Source organism: Dipodomys spectabilis, unplaced genomic scaffold, assembly GCF_019054845.1.
Source record: "Dipodomys spectabilis isolate Male_0828 unplaced genomic scaffold, ASM1905484v1 ptg000207l, whole genome shotgun sequence".
NCBI classification, from domain to species: domain Eukaryota; kingdom Metazoa; phylum Chordata; class Mammalia; order Rodentia; family Heteromyidae; genus Dipodomys; species Dipodomys spectabilis.
The window spans coordinates 12,522,668-12,544,929 of record NW_024870884.1 but is presented as its reverse complement, the minus strand read 5'-3'; the positions used below and the strand labels follow the sequence as shown (position 1 = coordinate 12,544,929).

Sequence of the window (22,262 nt, the reverse complement as noted above, 5' to 3'; positions counted from 1 at the left end):
TATCTTTCTCACATTAATGACAGTGCATATTCAGTGCAATAAGCATTAAATATGTCGTTTAACATGTGTGATATTATTCAATCTCATGATAAAATCAAGTAATTATTAGTATCAATATTACAAACAGAAAATATGTTTAAGATGAATAAATTTATGGGGCTGAGATCCATCACCCATGATTTCATGATCTTACTAGTTTCCAAAGTCATGATATCTCATAAAATACTGTATCTACTTTAAAAAATTGAAAAAGGAAATCAAAACAGAACTTAGAAAATGGCAAAAACTCCCATGCTCCTGGAATCGAAAGATCAACATCGTGAAAATGGCAATACTTCCCAAGGCTATCTACAAATTCAATGCAATACCTATCACAATTCCAACCTCATTCTTCAAGGAAATAGAAGAGGCAATCCAAAAATTCATATGGAATAATAAAAGACCCCAAATAGCAAAAACAATCCTCAACAGAAAGAACACTGCTGGAGGAATACCAATACTAAATTTCAAACTCTACTATAAAGCCATAGTAATCAAAACAGCTTGGTATTGGCACAAGAGCAGATCTTAGGACTAATCAAATAGAATTGAAAACCCAGAAATGAACCTACAGACCTAAAGCCATCTAATCTTCGATAAAGGAGCTTAAAAAAAAAAAAAAAAGAATGGAAGAAAGACAACCTCTTCAGTAAATGGTGCTGGCAAAATTGGTTAACTACTTGTAGAAAACTAAAGCCAGATCCTTATATATCACCCTGCACCAGAATCAACTCCAAATGGATCAAAGACCTCAGAATCAAAGCAGACACTCTGAAAACATTACAGGATGGAATATGAGAAACCCTAGGTCTCCTTGGCACAGGCAGAAATTTTCTTTTTCTTTTTCTTTTTTTGTTTTTGGGTCCAGTTGTAGGGCCTGAACTCTGGGCCTGGGCGCTGTCCCTCAGCTCTTCAGCTCAAAGCTAGCGCTCTACCACTTGAGCCACAGCACCACTTCCGGCTTTTTTTCTTTTTTTTGCTTATGTGGTGCTGGGGAATCAAACCCAGGGCCTCATGCATGCAAGGCAAGCGCTCTACCACTGAGCCATCTTCCCAGCCCCAAGAAATTTTCTTAATAGAGACCCAGAAACACAACAAATCAAAGAAAGGTAGGACAAATGGGATTGCATGAAATTGCAGAGCTTCTGCATGGCAAAGGACATAACTAGCAAGATCAATAGAAAGCCCACGAATTGGGAAAAGATCTTCACTAACTATACAACAGACAAGGGTCTCGTATCTAAAATATACCTGGAACTCAGAAAATTAAATCCCCCAACAACAAATCTTCAAAGAAACAACTGCCCAATAAATAAGTGAGCTAAAGACTTAAAGAGAAACTTCTCTGAAGAGAAAAGGAGGATGGCCAATAGACACATAAAGAAATGCTCAACCTCCCTAGCCATAAAAGAAATGCAGATCAAAACAACATTGAGATACCACCTCACTCCAGTTAGAATGGCTAAAATCAAGAACTCTAATAACAAGAGATGCTGGAGGGGATGTGGACAGAAGGGAACCTTACTGCCTTGTTGGTGGGAGTGTAAACTTGTTCAACCACTTTGGAAAGCAGTATTGAGGTTCCTCAATACTCCACATAGAGCTCCCCTATGACCCAGCAATCCTACTTTTGGGCATTTACCCAAATGTTTACAAACAAGACCACACTAAAGTTACCAGCACGACTATGTTTATTGCAGCATTATTTACTATAACTAAGATATGGAACCAACTCAGATGCCCCTCAGTAGATGAATGGATCAAGAAAATGTGGTATATATACACAATGGAATTCTATGCCTCCATCAGAAAGAATGACATTGCCCCATTTGTTAGGAAATGGAAAGACTTGGAAAAAATTATATTAAGTAGCTGGGCGCTGGTGGCTCACGCCTGTAATCCTAGCTACTCAGGAGGCTGAGATCTGAGGATCACGGTTCAAAGCCAGCCCGGGCAGGAAAGACCGTGAGACTTCTATCTCCAATAAACCACCAGAAAACTGGAAATGGCACTGTAGCTCAAGTGGTAGAACACTAGCCTTGAGCTGAAGAGCTGAGGGACAGCACTCAGGCCCAGAGTTCAAGCCCCACAACCGAAAAAAAAAAAATTATATTAAGTGAAGTAAGCCAGGCCCAAAGAAACATAGGTCCCATGATTTCCCTTATTTGCAATAACTAGTATATGTCTGAGTCATGAATGAAACAGTTGACATTTTAGTCAGGAGGGGGCAGAAGATGGGAAACTCAACAGGGAGCTGCCAAGTGAGATGATTCTCAGAGCCCTGGCAAAAGGCAAGAGATAAGAAACAGGTCAGAGCAGAGCAGGCGCCAGGTGAGATGTAAGTCTGTTCCGGAAGTACTGCTGAGTGGCAGCACTGGAGAGAAGATATACAGGTAGATAAGAAAGCTGGGTGGATCCACAAAGAAACATCAGGGATCTGCCTAGGCTGCCCATGTGTAGCTAGGATAGAGCACCGAGAAGAAAGCTGGACACAGCTAGATGTGTGTCCTGTGATACATGCCCCCAAATCAAGTGCAGCCTGTGATGGGGCTCAGTGGAAGGTGCTTGTCTAGCACATGTAAAACCCTGGGTTCAATTCCTAGCACCACAAAGCAAAGTAAAACAAAACCACAAAACCCAGATGCTGTGCAACTACTCCATGCCAGACCTTGCACTGATCATTGGGAAAAGTAGAATTAGGTCAGATGTCAGCCCCAAGATGGCTACTTACAGTCATAGAATTGTTCTAGCTCGCTCGAGCCCCCCAAAAAAGGGTAACATTTTTAAAGGATGTCAGACAGATCTTAGACTTTGTGAAAGGCCAAAAACACAGACTTGGATTGCCACTGGAATTCTTCATCCATGTGACTCAAGAAAGACCACTTTGCCACTGGTCAGAGTTTCTGCCTTTCACATGGTGACACTGCATGGTGGAGATGAGAAAGTGCTAAAGAGCTAAAACCACACAGCCCGGAGGTCTATGCTGGTTCCCTTGGATCTTCTGTGTGGAGCCCAAGGCACACATCTGTGCCTAAAAGCCAGGAGGCTGCAGGGCAAGTCCCAGCTGCTACCAAAGTGAATTCTCACCATGGAGAATTCTTTGAAAGTGATGTTTCTGAATCAGGACCAGAAGTTTTTGTTGTTGTTAGTGGGGCTTGAACTCTGGGCCTGGGCAGTGTCTCTCAGCTAGCACTCTAGCACTTGAGCCACAGCGCCACTTCCAGTTTTCTATAGGAATATTACCAGGGCTGTTTGTATTTCTATGTGTGGTTCCTTGTGAAGTTCAAGTACAGGAATACCATTTATTTGTCCCCAGGGCAGTTAATCCCTTACAGGGGCATAGCTCTACTATCTGCGATTGTTTATGAGGAGCATAAAGCTTAATAAAAGAATACGGTACCTGAGTACTACTCATCAAGTAAGCTAAGTTTACAATGTTTATTTCTGAGTTCCTTGCTCCTGTTTCCCAGATCCATTTTCTCTATTCAATCCAGTCCCCAAACCGGACCATAGGGCCCCAGACCCTAAGGGCAGTGTGCTCTGGGCCAACCCACTGGGCTCTTCTCAGGACATGAGGAAACCCAGCTGCAGCATCTGGCTGTCTCAACTGGTGCTGCTGAACCTGTTTCTTGGTGCATGAGATCAGGAACATGGCCTTTGCCTAGCAATCCACCCAACAGAGGGAGAATTCTTCCTGTGAGCTTTCAGGTCAGTGGCAAATGCATACCAGGGGTAGAAACAGGGTAAACACACAATTGGGTTGTTACCTGATATGTGAATAACTCATAAATCATACAAACTCACAAGTTCCTGTTGGGAATCAGCCTTCTGTAAATACCCAATGTGTTCTTGGGACCTTATCTTTCTAAGGGTGTTGTAGGTGTGGTTACCCTGGCTTGTATAAATGTGCAACCTGGTCATGGGGTTTGCCTCAAGTTTCCCTTGAGTGCACCTGCTGTAAGGGATCCTGCTCATCACCATGGTAGGTAACTTGCTTCTGACATGAAAGCTGTCATTTAATATCCTGCGATGTGCCTTTATACTAGAGCATTTGATAGCACATGTGACCTGGGCTTTGATTCTTCAGTATATTAATCTCAACTCCGATGGGTTAAGTATGAAAATCTAGGAGGCTGGGGGAAAACCTATAATGAACTTAGTACCATATTCCCTAAGATCTAGTTGTTATTCCAATAATTCTAGGATTTGGTGAATTATGATTTATCTCTAAAATTGGGGTACTATGTGAGTGACTTGTGAAACTAAGTATAATATTAGAGTTCCAATCAATGCATCATATTACAGCCAAGGAAATTGAACTTGAGAAGAGAAAGAAGCTGACACTGGGTTCTCAACATAGCCCTGGGTGCTCTGATGGGAGAGCAGGTGTTTCTCTGTGTGTCTGTCTGTCTGTTTTACTCTCTGAAATAGAGATTTCAGTATCAGTCTGTGTGAGTGTGTCTGTCTCTGTCTCTCCCTCTTTGAGTCTCCCCCTGTCTGTCTGTCTGTCTGTCTGTCTGTGACTTGACTGTATAGCAGAATCACTCCAGAACTTTGACAAGACCAATACCAGTTCCCAGGGACATTTGAGCAACAGGAGTTCTACAATCTGGCCATATGAGTTTCATGTTCATGAGTTGGTTCATGACTTTGGCTCTTTCTGCAATGTCTTGTTGGATTAAAAAAGAATCTTGTGCTGGGCATGGAGGCACATTTCTGTACACCAGCACTTGAGAAACTGAGACAAGAGGATATGGCAAGTCTGGGCTGACATCATATGTTAAAAGATGAGTCTGGTCTAGAAACTTTATGTTGCTTATTAGGGAATTCTCATGTACACACATATGCTCCCACTGTAAAAAGGGAACCTGTCTTTTTGCAGGAAAAAGACCCCTGAGGTTTAGAACATGAGAGTCAAACAGACAAGCAGATAGATGGATAGATAGCAACAGTGGCAGTGGCAAATAGCCAGTGGCAGGCTATTTGTAAGAGTCAAGTAAATGATCTCAAAAACAATTCTTTACACCATGTTTAACCACCATCCCTGTTGCATTTATGCCTGAGAGCCATGGGAGGTGGAGCGGCTCAGCATAGCTCAGTGCTCTGGGCGGTCACCCTGGCTCATTTCCTATGAGTCCATGTTCTGTGACTCAGTGAAACCAGACCTTTAAGACTTTTGCACTATCCCTAGCTCCCCAGAGCCCTCTCTTTGTTTGAGGGATCCAAAAGTCAACAACCCTGAGGAAAAGAAGGTTATATTTCCACTAGTCTTTGAGTTGAAGATTATGTACAAGAATGAAATGTGAAAGGAAGAGCAATTCTGTTCTGGTGAGGGCTCTATGTGACTTTTTCCTGAGTTCAGACTGAGTGTGCCAGTGTCCTGAGGCTGAGGCAGGAGGAGTTGAAGTTTAAGGCTCTTCTAGACCATGTAGCAACACCCTGTGTTGCTTTAAAGATCTATTGTTCCAGTGGATTTCTTTGTTACTGTAAAAAAAAAAAAAGAAAGAAAGTAAATAGAAGGCAAAGCCCAAGGAAGAAAGGTGTCATAATACACACTCAAGAAATCTTTTGTTTGTTTGTTTTTTTGGGTCCAGTCATGGGGCCTGAACTCTGGGCCTGGGCGCTGTTCCTCAGCTCTTCAGCTCAAGGCTAGTGCTCTACCACTTGAGCCACAGAGCCACTTCTGGCTTTTTTCTTTTTGCTTATGTGGTGCTGAGGAATTGAACCCAGGGCCTCTGGCATGCAAGGCATGCGCTCTACCACTGAGCCATCTTCCCAGCCCCTCAAGAAATCTTAAAGCTTGGTGCACACCCTTCCTGCCTTCGGTTTTTGAGTGTGTCTGCATTATGGCATTCACATGGCTCTGGCTTGAGAGCTGCTTCATTTCATTTGCTGATGTCTCTTCTCTGTCTCTCTTGTGTCAGCTTTCCAGAAATTTTGTGGAGACATCATGCCCCCATCAGCTCTGTTCTTGTGCATCTTATGGTTTGTTTTGTTTTGTTTTGGGGTCCAGTCGTGGAGCCTGAACTCTGGGCCTGGGCGCTGTCCCTCAGCTCTTCAGCTCAAGGCTAGCGCTCTACCACTTGAGCCACAGCATCACTTCCGGCTTTTTTCTTTTTGCTTATGTGGTGCTGGGGAATTGAACCCAGGGCCTCATGCATGCAAGGCAAACACTCTACCACTGAGCCACCTTCCCAGTCCCGCATTTATGTTTTTCAAAGTTTTCCCACTGTGTGAACATCTCTGCCTGTGTGAGGGGGAAGAGGTGTGTTTCTCCATCTCCTTTATCTCTGTGCCATTCTTGTAAATCCATAATGAGGTTTAACATACACTATCAAATTTTTCTCCCTAAAGTTTTTGCCAAGCACCTATGGCTCAGGCCTGTCATGCTAGCTACTCAGAAGGGCTTAGATCTGAGAATTGAGGTTTGAAGCCAGTCAAGACAGGAAAGTCCATGGACTCTTACATCCAATGAACCACCAAAAAAAAAAACAGAAACAGAGCTGTGGCTCAAGTGGTAGCTTTTAACAAAAAAAAATCTCAGTGACAATATGTAGGCCTTGAGTTTAAGCCCCAGGACTGGTGCATGTGCACACACACACACACACAAAATTGTTTCTTCATAAGCATTTCTGTGTTTATCGCTACCCAGATATACCTCTATCTCCCCTTGAGTGTAATAATTAATGATTTTTTTATTTGAGTAAATTTCTATTTTATCTGCTTTTGGGGAGTAGTGCTGGGGCTTGAACTCAAAGCCTTGTACTAGCAAGGCAAACATTCTACCACTTGAATGCCTTAGCCTTATTTGATCTATGTTTTGTTTATTTACTTCTCCATTTTATTGACTTTTATTTTGTTATCAGCAAATTGTGTTTTAAAAAAAATACATTTTATTATCTTTAAGTAGTTGTACAAAAGAATTGCCAGTCAACAAAGCAGTTCATTAATATTGTATACCAAATTCAAAAGAGATTCCAAAACACTCAGTTAAAGGAGCTAGGAACTTTATTCCAGCCACGCAGCAACCACTTCCTACTATCAGGAAAGTAGGAGAACAGCCCGAGTTCAGGGCAGGATGGGTTTTTATAGGGGTAGGTTACATAGTATTACAGAGACAGGCTATGCAAGTCTGGTTTGGCACATTTTCATTGGTTATTTATGTGACTTTTAAATTCGTTTGTTCTGTATGGTAAATACCATACATAATAACTTGCAATAGGCTGCCCATAGTGGAACCACATGGTGGCGGTCTTGCATTGGAGGACAGTGGTGGTGCTACCTGTGGGCTTAGGGCTTTGCTACTAAGGGAAGCAAGCAAGAAGCAAAACATAGCCTTGAGGCACAAAAGCATAATCAAAACATCTTGACTAGGTCAGCATGACTGATATTGTTAATGATATGGGCTGATGTTTACCAAAGCAAGCAAGCAGGAACCAGAAGCAAAAATGGCGGTTTTACGCTTAATACGATGTGTCTTGATTCGAAGTCATCCTTTCATTATTCACCCTAGCAAGTTGAACTTTTGTTTTCATTGAGCTCTGGGCCTGGGCGCTGTCCCTGGGCTCTTCAGCTCAAGGCTAGCACTCTACCACTTGAGCCACAGGGCCACTTTTGGCTTTTTCTGTGTATATGGTAATGAGGAATCGAACCTGGGGCTTCATGCGTGGTAGGCAAGCACTCTACCACTAGTCCAGATTCCCAGTTGAACTTTTGAATGTGAATGCATTATTTCTATTTGTGTCTTGAAATGCTTCTTTATTTTTCTTGCCATTTTTCTGCTATGATGCTTTTTCATGTTGTGGTGGTTTATAGAAATTCTTCATATACTGATATTGTCCTAAATGTCTGATACCTTTTAAGTTTCATTTTTTATATACTAAATTTATTTTTATTTTTAATGTTATTGTAGAGTTGATATACAGAGAGGTTACAGTTACATGAATCAGGTATAAATTTTATTTTTATTCTTAGAGCTTTTAATCAAGTCTATTTTTCTTTTATGTTTAAAATAAGATGCCAAGTTACCTATAAAAAGCTGGAATTGGTACTTTATACCTATAATTCCAACTACTTGGGAGACAGAAATCAGGAGGATTATGGGCAAGAAGTTGAGAGCCTGTTTGAAAAATAAGGAAAATTAGGCAGCCAGATGGCTCAAGCTTATAACTTTAGCAAAAGCAGGAGGAAGGCAGCCAAAGCCATCCTGGGTATAAGTTTTTTTAAAATATTTATAACTATTTTCTATTTGGTTTCCTTTAGTTGTCTATTGTTATTCTGGTCTTTTTTATTCCTTTGAGACAAAGTCTTCCTATACAGCCTAGCATTGCCTTCAGTTCACCAGGATCTCACCTCTGTGTCTGGAGTGCTGAGATCTCAGGCATGTGCCTCTACTCTAGGTCTTTTTGTCCTATGTCAATGCTACATAGTATTTCAGGTACCATCAGCTCATAATTACTTTTATGTACCTTTCAAAATAACTCACTTCCCTCATCTGCTGGTTAAAAAGTTCCTGAAAACTTCATATTATGAATTGTTTTTTGTCCAAGCTCCTGCCTATAACCATAGCTATCCAGGAGGCTGAGATCTAAGGATCAAGGTTCGAAGACAGACTAGGCAAGAAAGTCTGTGAAATTCTTATCTCCAATGAAATACCAAAATAGCTGGAAGTAGAGCTGTGGTTCAAACAGTACAGCATTAGCATTGAGTGAAAAAGCTCAGAGATAGCACCTAGGCTCCTGGACCAGCACAAAAAAGGAAAAAAAAAAAAAAGAATTGATTCTGGGGTAGAATGAAAGGGGTAACATCAATCAAGATACATTGTATTCACAAATCCATTTGGTGAGTGGCAACTCCTTTGTACAACTACTTAAAGATAATAAAAATATGATTTAAAAAGAAGAATTGTGGAAGTGGCACTGTGACTCAAGTGGTAGAGTGCTCGCCTTGAGCTGTAGAGCTCAGGGACAATGCCCAGGCCCAGAGTTCAAGCCCAACAACCAAAAGAAAAAAGAAAAAAAAAGAACTGGTTTGTATCTCTTCTCAAAAAGGTAGCATGGGCAACTTGCTACTTTCCCTTGTCCTTCTAGTTTCAACACATTTCATGTGGCCTCCAAAGATGTCTTTATCAGGGCAAGGGTCTTATCTAGCTTACATGTGTGAAACTCTGGAGTTGATTCTCAAAAAAGAGAATAAAAATTAAAAGATAAAAATAATACCTCTATTATAAAACCCATAATAATACCCCGATTATGTACAAAGCAAAGTTCTTAGTTTCATGTACTGTGTTTCAACCTGGTTCCAACCTATCATTCCAAACCCACCCCCGTGTGTGTGTGTGTGTGTGTGTGTGTGTGTGTGTGTGTGTGCACGCATATGGACACATATGTGCATGTGTGTGTGTGTGTGTGTGTGTGTGTGTGTGTGTGTGTGTGTGTGCTAATACCAAGGACTGAACTCAAGGCCTCGGTGCTATTCCTCAGTTGTTTTTTGTTTTTATATTTGTGTTTTTGCTCTATTACTTGAATAGCAGCTCTATTTTTGATGGTCATTTGGAGATAACAGTTCTACAGACTTTTCTGCCCAGGATTGCACTGAACAGTGGTCCTCAGACCTTACCCCCCTGAATAGCTAGGATCACATATTCTGTAAGACAACAAAAAAGTCACCTTATCTGCAAGGATTTCCCAGACTTACTCTTTAATATAATAGCATATTGTCACTATTAGTATGTAATTTTAAGCTGAATATTTACCTTTCTGTGTAGTTTTTTAGATCTTGTTCCAGGTTAGGTTAGGTGGAAGTAGAAGCTCCATATGCAGAACTACATGCTAGAGCTCACTGCATGACACTCAGTCAAGAATAACATCTGGAGGCAGGCACCGGGGTGACTCATGCCTGTAATCCTAGCTACTCAGGAGAGGCTGAGATCTAGGAATCACGTTTCTGTTAGAAACATACAATTCTCTGGTGTCAGAAATGAATAGACACACAAGAGGGCATTTCATTAAGGCAATTTACTTTTGCAGAAAGGGGTGCAACGCCATTACTCTACCCAGAGCTAGGCAGGCACCCTGTGCAGGGCAGTTTCCTAGGCTTTTTTCTCAATCCCAATCATCCCTCCTCCTTGTGAAGGAATTAGGCTCAGGGTCTAAGTACAATTGATTACCAAGGGTAGAAAGTGAGCCATTTCTTAATTCTTGTCAAAGGGTGTTTTTTCTTCTTTTTTCTTTTTTTACTTAGCAATTACAGTTTATTATTTTAACTTCTCCAACACAAGATTTATCCCCCTAACATGGCTAGCTAGTAACAAGCAGTACAAATACTAGTTACAATTGCAGTAAATAAAACAAAACATTTCATGAAATGTCAATACGCAGTATCAAATACACTTCAGTTTAACAGAAAAGAATACTCTTTCTCACAGTTTGAAACCAGCCCAAGCAGGAAAGTACATGAGACTTTTATCTCCAATTAACCACCAAAAAGTCAGAAGTGGGCTGGGACTCAAGTGGTACAGTGCCAGCCTTGAGTGAAAAAGCTCAGAGACAGTGCCCAAACCTTAACTTCAAGCCTCAGTACCCACACCAAGAAGAAGAAAGAGGAGGAGAAGAAGAAAAGGAGGAAGAGGAGGAGGAGGAGAGGAGGAGGAGGAGGAGGGGGAGGAGGGGGGAGGAGGAGGAGGAGTAAAATAAATACGTGGATCCACTCATTCTCCACTCTGACCTTCCCTTACAGAAAGCTCTCCTGGGCAGCTTTGTGGTCCTTGCCACCTTTATGACTTCATGCAATGCCCAGTGCTACTTCATACCAGGTACCGAACCTGGTATGAATTTAACTGATGGTAAGTCCTGCCTTTTCTTTATTATGTTATGGCAGCCTGGAAAATAGAACCTGTTGGCAGACTGAATTTCTGGCCCATTACCCTTGAATTCATGTGGTGATGAGCATGTGAGAGATGTCAGTTTGCCCAGGATGTGAGGCAAGAATATAAATTCTAGTGGTCAGAGAATTGCCAGAAGGGTGGGCTTTTTAAATTTACCTGTGCTGAGGCCTCATCTTCCAGATTAGACTCTCTGGGGTGGGAGCTGAACATTTAAAAGCTTTTGAAGCAGGGTATTGATGGCTCATGCCTAAAATACTAGCTACTCAGGAGCCTGAGATCTGAGAATTTCTGTTTAAAGCTGGGCCAGGCAGAAAAAGTGGTGACACTCTACCTCCGATTAACAGCAAAAAAACAAAACAAAACAAAACAAAAAAACAAAACAAAACTCAGTTAGAGACAAGGTTCAAGTTGTAGTGTGAGGAGCAATGGTATAAGGCTCTGAGTTCAAGCCCCAGTATTGGCACAAGGTAAAATTAAAGTTCCTAATTGAAAAGTTTCTTGATTGAGTTTCCATATGTGTGTGTGTGCCAGTACTGGGGCTTGAACTTAGGACTTGAACACTGTTCCTTAGCTTTGGCCACTCAAGGCTGGCATTCTATACCACTTGAGCCACACCTTTTGGTAGTTAATTGGGGATAAGAGTCTTGTTAGCTTCAGATATTAATCGTTAGATCTCCTGAGTTGCTAGGATTACAGTTATGAGCCACAGGCTCCTTGTTCCACTTGCTCTTGAAATATGTATTCTGAAGTACAATCTCAAGGATTTAAGCATGAGCTAAGAAACTTTATCAGTGTCATAGACTGCTTTGTATTCTGTTTGGATGACCACAGAAGCACTTGCTCAGATACTTGTAAAATTGCCTATTTATCTGAGGTAGGAACTAGCCCGAATTCATGTTGTATGACTTGGGGACTCTTCATGAAGCTTAAGTCTCATTTCAGAATGCCAGGATACTGATGGAGCCAAATACCCAGTTCACAAGACTTGGCAGACTGAAAACTGTTTTGAGTGCACCTGCAACGAAGAGGGAATTCAGTGTTGCAATAAGTAAGTCTCCCCGTGTGCACTGCCCGCCCCCCCCCCCCCCACCGCCCCACTCTCCTCCTCCCTTCCCCAGTGGTGTCTAGGGGGTGTGGCCAGTGGTATCCAGAGGGCATGGAAATGTCTGTCTGTAGTGCCCCCCCACCCCCCCTCCCTCTTTCAAAACTCCTTCTTTTCAGGATTTATCTTGTTTGCTATGTTTTGAGATTGGCAGGGGTGGGGGCGGGGAGGGGGGGGGAGGCACGGGGGGAAGGAGAGGGAAGTGGTGTTCTCACTATATTGTCTAGGCTGGTCTTGAACTCCTGGACTGAAGAGATCTTCCAAGTATAGGCCTGGATGGTATTTATTAAAAGATTCAGTGTGTGTGTGTGTGTGTGTGTGTGTGTGTGTGTGTGTGTGTGTGTGTGTGTGTGTGTGTGTAGCTTAAACTCAAGGCCTGGGTGCTGAATTTATTTTTGCTCAAGGCTAGTGCTCTAACACTTGAGCCAAAACTGCACTTTCAGCTTTTTGGTGGTTAATTGGAGGTAAGAATCTCATGAACTTTCTTGCCTGAGGCTGGCGTTGAACTGTGATTCTCGTATCTCAGCTTACTGGATAGTGAGGATTCAGGTGTGAGCCATCAGCACTAGGTGACTTTTTTTTTTTTAATACTGAGATTGGAAGGCAGGGTCTCTCTCTACCAGTTGAGCAATTCCTTCTTCCTTTTTCTTTTTCTTCTAGATAGGGTTTAATTTTTGTCCCTATGACTGCCTCAAGCCAGGAACCTATGTGTTCTGCATACCTGGTACGACATGTTTGAATCACCATGCACAGCTTGTTTCTTGGGATGGTTGATGCAGGGGGGAAGGGTCACTAACTTTCTTTACTTTCTGGTCTTAAAAACTGATCCACCAACTCTCTGCCTCCTGAGTAGTTGGGATTATTGACATAAGCCACTGCACCTGGCCTAACAGAGTCGTTTTTTAGAATAGTTTTAGATTCACAACAAAATCAAGTGAGGTACAGACATTTCCCCAAAGTCTCTCTCATCACCCCAGACCATAATACTATTCTCAACATCTCCACTACAGAACATATGTTCTACAGGGGGTGAATCTACACTGACACTTCATTGTCATAATCCAGAGTCCAGAGTGCACATTAGGGTTCATTTTGATGTTATGGGGTGAGGGTAGGGGAGAAAGTGGGGCTTTAGTAATATTTTTTTTCCTGGTAAAACAGACATGACACAAAAATTTTCATTATAGGGGCTGGGAAGGTGGCTCAGTGGTAGAGTGCTTGCCTTGCATGCTTAAGGCTCTGGGTTCGATTCCTCAGCACCACATAAGCAGAAAAAGCCGGAAGTGGCGCTGTGGCTCAAGTGGTAGAGTACTAGCCTTGAGCTGAAATGCTGAGGGACAGGGCCTAGGCCCAGAGTTCAGGCCCCAGGACAGACAAAAAAAATTCATTATAAGCACTAAACATATACTAGTTCTTTGGCATCAAGTCCATTCCTCTTGTACAACCAACACCTGCACTCATCTTCCAGGTCTTTCCATCTTGTGAAGCTAATACTCTGGAGCTGATGTGGTATGATGGATGGTGTGCGCGTGTGTGCACTTACTCAGGAGCTGGGAGCAGGAGAGTTATTTGAGCTCACAGGTTCAAGACCAGGCTAGGCAACATGTGAGACTTCCATCTCAAGAAAGCTGAAAAAAATAAAAACAAAGAAAACAGCAGATTTTAGCAGCATTCACCTGTAATCCCAGCACTCAAGAGGCTGAGGTGGAGGACCATGAATTTGCGGTCAACCTGAGCAGGACTCTGTATCAAAAATTAAATCAAACTAGTCTTCTAAACAAGACATCCAAAGCTTAGCTCAACACCTATACTCATCACTCATTCCCTAGAGCGTTTTCCCACCAGGCCCTGGCAAATGCCATTCTCATTCTATTTCTATGAATGGGAGTACTGTAGGAAGCTCCCATAGTGAAATCGAATAGTATTTGTCCTTTGGAGACCAGAGTCCTACACTAAGCACAATGTTCTTAAGATTTATATATGTACAATGTACCAAAATTTACTTCCTTTTCCAGGACTTTAACATTCCATTCTATGGACGTACCACTTTAGGCTTATCTGTTTGTCTCTTGATGGATACTCGGGCTGCTTCTGAGTTTTATGCATTTTTATGCTTGGTAGTACTAGGATTTGAACTCAAGAGCCTTGTAACTGGTAGGCAGATGTTATACTACTTGAGCCATGCCTCCAGTCTTTTCTGCTTCATTATTTGTTTAATAAGGCTGTACTTTTCCCCCAGGACTACCTGGCCTGTAGTCCTCCTATTAATGCTTATTTATGAGCCACAGGACCTGCCTTATTTTGAAAGTTGTTTGTGAAAATTGGTTAGTATCCCACTCTTAATTAACTATATTCAAACATGTATCTAGATATTCCTTAATGCTGTTTTAGAAGTTGGCCCAGTGGTCACTCTGGCTTTGACCTTGGAGATTTTTGAGAACACAAAAGATCTAAGGACAGAGGGAAGAGATTGGAGGTACATTAGATGGCAAGTAATGTGTCTTGTCCTACAGATCCTTTTGCAACTAATGTTGACCTCACAGTGGCCCAAAGATTATGTAGGTATTTTCTGCTAGATTGCTAGTGGAGGAAGGGGTCCATGAGCAGGTAGGACACAGAGCATCTGAAGTACACTCACAGCAGCCATATCTTTCCCAGCATCTCCAAACTCATGAGACTCTTACCTCCTGGTGTCTCTCTGTCACTTAACCTTGGTCTGTAGTGTTTTTTGAGGACAGGAATGGTTTTTTTTTTTTTGTCGGTCGTGGGGCTTGAACTCTGGGCCTGGGCGTTGTCCCTCAGCTCTTCAGCTCAAGGCGAGCGCTCTACCACTTGAGCTACAGCGCCACTTCCAGTTTTCTGGTGGTTTATTGGAGATAGGAGTCTCACGGTCTCTCCTGCCCGGGCTGGCTTTGAACCGCGATCCTCAGATCTCAGCCTCCTGAGTAGCTAGGACTACAGGCGTGAGCCACCAGCGCCCGGCAAGAATGGTTTTTTTCTTGTTTTGTCTGTGTTGCAATTGTGGTGTAGGGTCCCCACTAGTTGGCAAGTGCTCTGACACTGAGCTACACCCCCAGGCCAGTAGGAGTATTTTTGATGACAGCATCACTGTGTAAGGTAGCATTTCCCAAACTTGCCTCTCAGAGGAGCAAGCTTATGACCCATCAGAGGGCCAAAGGCTATCAAGCTCAAATGTCCAGGGTTCTGCCCACAGTGTGGAGCAAGTCTCAGGGCAAATAGAGAAGGAAGAGTGTCAGCTTAGGAGACTTATTGGGCAGACTGACTGGAGCAAGCTCCTAGGTTTTGCATTGTCCTGGAACAAGTCAATCTTGATTTTTTTGTGTCTCTGGGTGTTTGACTTAGTCTGCAACAACTATCATTGTAACTTGGATCCACATTAGGTTCAGGACACGTCCTCACAGCATGTCAATAAGACCTTCTTCTGGGATTCCCTGGACCTACTGTAGAGCAGAACCAGGAGTGCTCCTGGCAGAGAAGCCAGAAGAGCCTCAGTGCTGAGTGACAGTAGTCTTGGCTTGAATTTCTACTCCTTGAACATGAGCTATGTATACTTGAGTATGTCTCTGATTTTCCTCACTGTAAAATATGGATAACCTGGTTATATGAGAATGAAATGAGAGTGTGCACATAAACTCATGAATCCAGACAAATTATTGATATCTACTATATCTATAGCAGTGACTGGTACACAATCAAGACTTAAATTCCTTTCCTTCTGCCTTGTCATTTGTCTGTTGCTCCACCCTGGAAAAATGTCTCCATTTCTTCATACAGTTGTGAATCTACCCCTTACTGGAATTGCCTCACTTCCTACCAATATGCTCTGCTGTTGAATATCTTTTTGGCTACAGAATATATATGTGTGTGTGTGTGTGTGTGTGTGTGTGTGTGTGTGTGTGTGTGTGTGTGTGTGTGTGTGTGTGTGTGTGTGTGTGTGTGTGTGTGTGTATGTATATATTTGCAATAAGCTTTCTCTGGAAGAATTTTTTTTGACACATTGCATTCTCTATGAGATACCAATATGGCCAGATTTCTAGGTAGTCCATGAACTCAGGCCTATGACAAGATCCAAGAAGATCCAGAGTGTGGGAAGACCAGAGATATCCTGGCCTACTGTTTTCCCAGGGCCAGAACTGCCCAGATCCAAGCCCTACATTTAGTGAGTGAGCCAGAGGGTCAAGGTCTTCTGGCCTCCATGTCTGGAAGCTGATGACTAGATGCCTAAGTGTTTCTTCTCAGTGTCTCATGTGTTTATGCTGTAAGGCTAGGTCTGACTTTATTAAAATATGCATTCACTCACCTGTGGTCTGAACCTATAATCCTAGTTGCTCAGGAAGCTGAGACCTGGAGAATCTGAGTCTAGCCTGGACCCAAAATTTACTAGACTTCAACAGACTGGTGGTATTGGTCATGGAGTGTTAAGTCTAGCAAGTGTGAGGCCCTGAGGCCCTAATAACACCAAGAAATGCATCCAGAGATATGTCCTTTGCTACATCAACTTCTACCTGTACTTAGCTGGGTGAAGTATGATATTGTATTTTCTACTCAAAACTTGTAAAAGAATAGCTGTCTCTTTAGTAGCCATTACTTTAACTTATTCTGGAGTAAATATATATCACATGAAATTTCTCATTTTAGGCATTTAAAACTATACAACATGACACAGTTCATTTGCAATGTTATATGACCATCACTACTATACCTAAAATCTTGTTATGACCCCAAACTAAAACTCCATATCCTTTAAACAATACTTTCCACAATGCTTCCCTGACCTGGTAACATTTAACTTGCTTTCTGCACTATGCATTTGCTTTATTCCAGATACTTCCTGTAAATTAAATTACAGTATTTGTCTTTTTCCGCTGGTCCATTCACTCAACACATTTTCGAGATTCATTCACGTTGTATAGGAAAGTATTTTATTTCTTTTCTTCCTGGAATAATATGCTGTATGATTTTGAGACAATGTTTGTTGATCTATTTATATATTGATTGATTTACCTTTATTTATATAATTTATTTAATTTTAGTTTTGCCAGTACTGGGGCTTCAACTCAAAGCTGAGGCACTGTTTCTCAGCTTTTTGCTCAAAGCTCATGCTCTACCACTCGAGCCATAGCTCCACGTATAGCTTTGTGGTGACTAATTGGAAATAAAAGTCTCATCAACTCTTCTACCCAAGCTTCATATTTCAGCCTCCTGAGTAGTTAGGATCATAGGGATGAATCATAGGTGCCCAGCAGCCTTTACTTTTGGTTAGTTATGACATATATGAAAGAAAATTTAACAATACCATTGCCTTAAAGTGATGACTTTTAATGTTTTATTCTAAATTCTTTGTTTTGTTTCTAAACCTTTTCTTCTTCTAGATAGTGGATGTTAAATCTTTTACTATAATAACTTACTCTAATTTCCATTTAATATTCTTGCAGTAATACTATTCTGTTCTATTAAAAATGTTCAAAGTATTACTTAACCATCCCTTAGTCTTAAAAAGAATTAAAGCAGATCACAAGAGCCAAAGGCAAAGTTCCAGAGTTTGCTTGCATTTACAGGACACTATGCCAATGATTCTGTGCTATGCCCAGTCCTCTGGCTTCAGCGCCCAGTATCCTAGTTGGCCATAACAGACTTCTCACCATCTTCCTTTTCTGCCCCAACAAGGGCTGAAAATCCAGGTGTGCTGGGAGCCAGACAGAGGACAGAAGAGTGACATTGGTCTAGAACAATTTTGGAAAGGGCACTGAAATATCTTTTGTTATAATATAGGCCAATAAAACTTTCTTTCAAAAAAAGTGATCTCAGGGGCTGGGAAGGTGGCCCAGTGGCAGAGCGCTTGCCTTGCATGCCTCGAGGCCCTGGGTTTGATTCCTCAGCACCACATAAGCAAAAAGAAAAAAGCCGGAAGTGGTGCTGTGGCTCAAGTGGTAGAGCCCTAGCCTTGAGCTGAAGAGCTGAGGGACAGCGCCCAGGCCCAGAGTTCAGGCCCCACGACTGGACCCAAAAACAAAAAAAAAAAGTGATCTCAGAGGGGACTTCTTCTGTACATGTGGGGCAGGACAATTTACACCCAGGACAATTTACACCTTGATGCCCAGATGGGCATTAAGAGGAAATAAACCCTAAAATTCCTTGAATGCATAGGTGGATTTCCCCACTTCCACCAGCTTCTCCTTTGCTTCTTTCCCTGATTTAGGGTGCGTCTTTGCCTCTGTTGGTTGAATTCGCTTCCTTTCTAAAGGGTGAGGCCTGGGACAACTTTTGCCCTCCCACTTCTAGCAACATTATTGTGATCATTTCTTGATCAGGAAGGCTGGGAAGGCCCTGTCTAGAAAAGTTCCCAGTGCCAGAGTAACCCAGGCCAGTCCCTGGCCCTGTTAGCATTTCCTCCCTGCTGTGAGCATGAAGGAGGGATGGTAGGAATGGTTTGTGTCACTCTATGGAACAGACAGGTCTAGGTTTTTCAGGCTGCTTGCCAAGAGGTGCTATTAGGTTGGTGAGGGGCCTCCCAGCCTGCTGGTGTGTGGACTGCTCTCTACACAGGGCTTCTTGGACAGCAGCACAGAGTGGCTAGGTACCCTTCCCTTCTAACTTGTCTTGTTTTTGTTTCAATGACAGAGTTCCTGTGCCTTCAGGTTATGACAGACTCAACTGCAAGACTATCTTCTATAAGGAGAACTGCACGTATAGCGTGGTGGAGCGAGATGACCCAGGAAAGATATGTGATGTCAACAGCTGGGTATTGTAGAGAACAAGATCCCATGAGTAGCATCAGCCTGCCCAATCCAGGCCCATTTTTCAACAGCCTTGATATTCTGTGATTGTGTAGCACTACCTGATAGTAAAAACTTCTGAGCAAACATTTGAATATGTGTATACTTTACATTTACCAATTTTTTTTGCATCGATTTAATGCACATTATAGAATATACAAATATTTAAAGGAGACAAAAATAGATAAAAGTTACAATACTTTTCTAACTCTCCAATAAATAATCCTATGTCCTTTCCTAGGGACCACTGCCATTTCTTCCATTTCTGATGTCAGCATTCTGCTGCCCATGTCCTCCTTTTCTAATGAACAGTGAAAAAATTATGTATTCAAGAAGAGTTTGTAATATACTCATGTTTGCCTTTCCTTCCTCTTCTTCAAGAACTTTCCTTTTTCTTGAGTCCCCAGGATCCACTGCATTTGCTTGAGTTTAGAGCAGATTACAGAACAGCTTGAAAAATACCCCCAGGATCTCATACACCCTGACAAGGAACTCAAAATTTAAGGCTCTGTCTGTAGTGGGGAATGACCTGGGTATATGAGTTCAGTATCAACTTTCTATAACTGCAGACAGATCACTGAAAATGGAGTGACTTCAAACAGTAACACGGATAATATACATTCACTCAACACTTATCTGAGTGTGTAGGCCAGGCTGATCTGGACTGTGTATATGACATCCCACAGACAAGTATAGCTATTGGATAAACAGGGAGGTAAGTGATGAAGTACTCTATTTCCCCTGCCCTTAAACCCTATCTGTTCAAACATGCTATGTGTGCCTCTGAGCAATCCAGTAACAAAGAAGTATTCAGTCACTTTCACATACAAAGAACTTTCATTCCTCAGTCTACAACATGCTCGAAGAAGGAATGGAAGAAGGATGGGAGATTTAAGGGCACCACGTAGTGTTGGTTCCTGTCTGAGGAAGTCATCAAGCTGGTTTCTTTCTCTGGGGCTTTTCTGGCCTCTGGGACAACTCTCTTCTGTTCCTTTTTCTCCACAGCTCCTTTTCCATTCACAGGCTCCAATGTTCTTACAGTTTCTGCATCTGCATGTGTGTCTCCTACTTCTGTTGATGTTGCCTTGAGCTTGTAGGAATCACCTGGGAGGGGACCCACAGGGCCCTGTATGACCTTATCCATTGCTGGAAAATGTAATGGAGCACTTGGCATTAGCTTGGGGGACTTCAGTCAAATCAAGACAAAAGAGACCCATTTTAGCATCTGGTCATAGGTAAACCAACCAAAAAAAAAAAAAAAATCCACATGCATCATGTTATACCAGAAAAGGAAAAAAGGGAGAGAAAGCATAGTAGGATTCAAAGTGTGTTGTGATATGGTTCACATGGAGTCAGGTAATGGGGGTTAGAATCTGGACTTGACATTTATTTGCTTAATCTTTAAAAATATTGCAAGTTTGGCATAGTGGTGTACACCTGTAATCAAAACACTCAGGAGGTTAAAACAAGAGTATTTCAAGTATTTCAAGTGTTGACCCGGTCTCAAAACACTAAGGACTAGGGGTATAGCTAAGTGGCAGCATGCTTGTTCATTAGCATGCACAGGCGTTTAATCCCAGCACCTCCCCCGAAAAAGGAAAGAGGAGGTAAGGTGGGAAAAAAGAGGAAAGGAAGGGAGGGAGGAAAGTGTAAGGTCTGCACAGGGACACCTCCCAACCTCTTGGCTAAGTTTCTGCCCAGTGTCTGTTACCTAGGTAATTGGCTGACCTGGAAGCAGTTACCTTCCCCTCCTACTAGGTCACATTCTGGGCCACTGCTGGTCACATGCCTCCCATCTAACCTTAGGAGGGTCCCAGACCCTGAGATCATGTCTGGATCCAGTGTGGCCATACCTTTCCCCCACCAGGCCACACCTCTTCCTGTCCCCGACCTAGATAAGTCCTGGCCCAGGGGTGGGTGGCCCCTTTTCCTTTTCAGCCATGCCTCTCCACCATGCATGGAGGGGGCAGCAGTTCAGTAAATAAACTTTTCCTGCCTGAATAGTGCGTGGTGTTCTCTTCATCGGCTATCTAATGAAACCTACCTATTTAATATACCTTACAGAAAGAAATAAGGAAGAAGTAAAAAAGAGGTAAAATTTACATCACATAAAATGTGTAACAAAATATTTTGTAAGTGTGCATTCCGTGGCATTGAGTACATCTATATTGTGCAACCATTACCGTGATTCAAATTCAGAACTTTCTATCACCCCAAACTGGTATTTTATACCTATTGAATGATGACTCCCTACACCACTTTTTCCAGTCTTGTACCCATAGTTCTCTTTCTAAGTATTTGACTACTCTCATAATGGGGTAGTAGATGCTGAATAAGAAAATAAAATTCTCATGCTTTATAGCATATTAGGACAAGTATAGTTGACAAGTTAATTGGATGTTCAACATATCAAATAGAGAAACTTTTCACAATTTCTTCTACAAAGAAATGATGTTTGAGGTGACATGCCAATGATCCAAATGTGATCATCACACATTGTACCTATATATTGTAAAGTAACACTGTACACTACTAATATGTATAATTAAACTACGTATCAACAAAATAAAAATGTATTTGACAAAAGAATTTGGCTTGCTCTGTGTCTAGGTGGAATTGTTACAAATTATTTACTTGGGGTCTTTCTGTTCTGTCTAGAATGAAATAATAGACTTATTTTCTTTTTTTGGGGGGGAGGGGGAGTCTGGTCGTGGGGCTTGAACTCTGGGCCTGGGTGCTGTCCCTCAGCTCTTCAGCTCAAAGCTAGCACTCTACCACTTGAGCCACAGATCCACTTCCGGCTTTTTTTTTTCTTTTTGCTTATGTGGTGCTGAGGAATCGAACCCAGGGCCTCATGCATGTAAGGCAAGCACTCTACCACTGAGCCACCTTGCCAGCCCAATAGACTTATTTTCTATTTTTATTGCCAGCTCATCAAAGACAGCAAGACTGTAAGATCACTTGAGAGAAAGTCTTTAATTCAGAGCTAATATTGCCATACTGCAGCACAGGAAGTTTCTCCCAGCTGCTCACATTGAGTTGGGCAGCCTGCTTAGCCAGAAAGGATTATGATAACTGTGACTGTGCCAATCCTAGCATTCCACTGATGCAAATGAAGGATTCTGTTTGCACCAATCATGGTATAGTCCCTGTCACTAATCATAGGTCCTCCCTCTTCAGCTCCTCCTCCTTCTAGAGGTACCAGAGTTTGAACTGTCTACTCTTCCAGGTACAGGGGTTTGACCTCAAAGCTTCTCACACTTGTTAAACAGGAGCCCTGCCATCAGGGAAAGGAGGTGCTCATTCAACTGGCCTGGGTGCAGGTGGCTACTGTGGTCCCAACAGAGTGCAATATAGCCTGCAATAGTGTGTAAGCTGCTTGCTAGCGCAGCACCTTTTGGAGCCACAATTGTACTTTGGGTGTTGTTGACATGAGGGC

At 42.3% G+C, this 22,262-nt stretch overlaps 1 protein-coding gene across 1 annotated transcript; it reads left to right on the top strand.

Annotated features, from left to right (window-relative positions):
* The first annotated feature begins 3,991 nt into the window (after positions 1-3,991).
* On the top strand, positions 3,992-18,870 carry Msmb (microseminoprotein beta). Its single transcript, XM_042696558.1, has 4 exons — positions 3,992-4,021; positions 10,777-10,882; positions 11,867-11,972; positions 18,669-18,870. The coding sequence occupies exons 1-4, from the start codon at positions 4,019-4,021 to the stop codon at positions 18,796-18,798; spliced, it is 345 nt and encodes a 114-aa protein (XP_042552492.1). The 5' UTR covers positions 3,992-4,018; the 3' UTR covers positions 18,799-18,870.
* Positions 18,871-22,262: the final 3,392 nt, after the last annotated feature.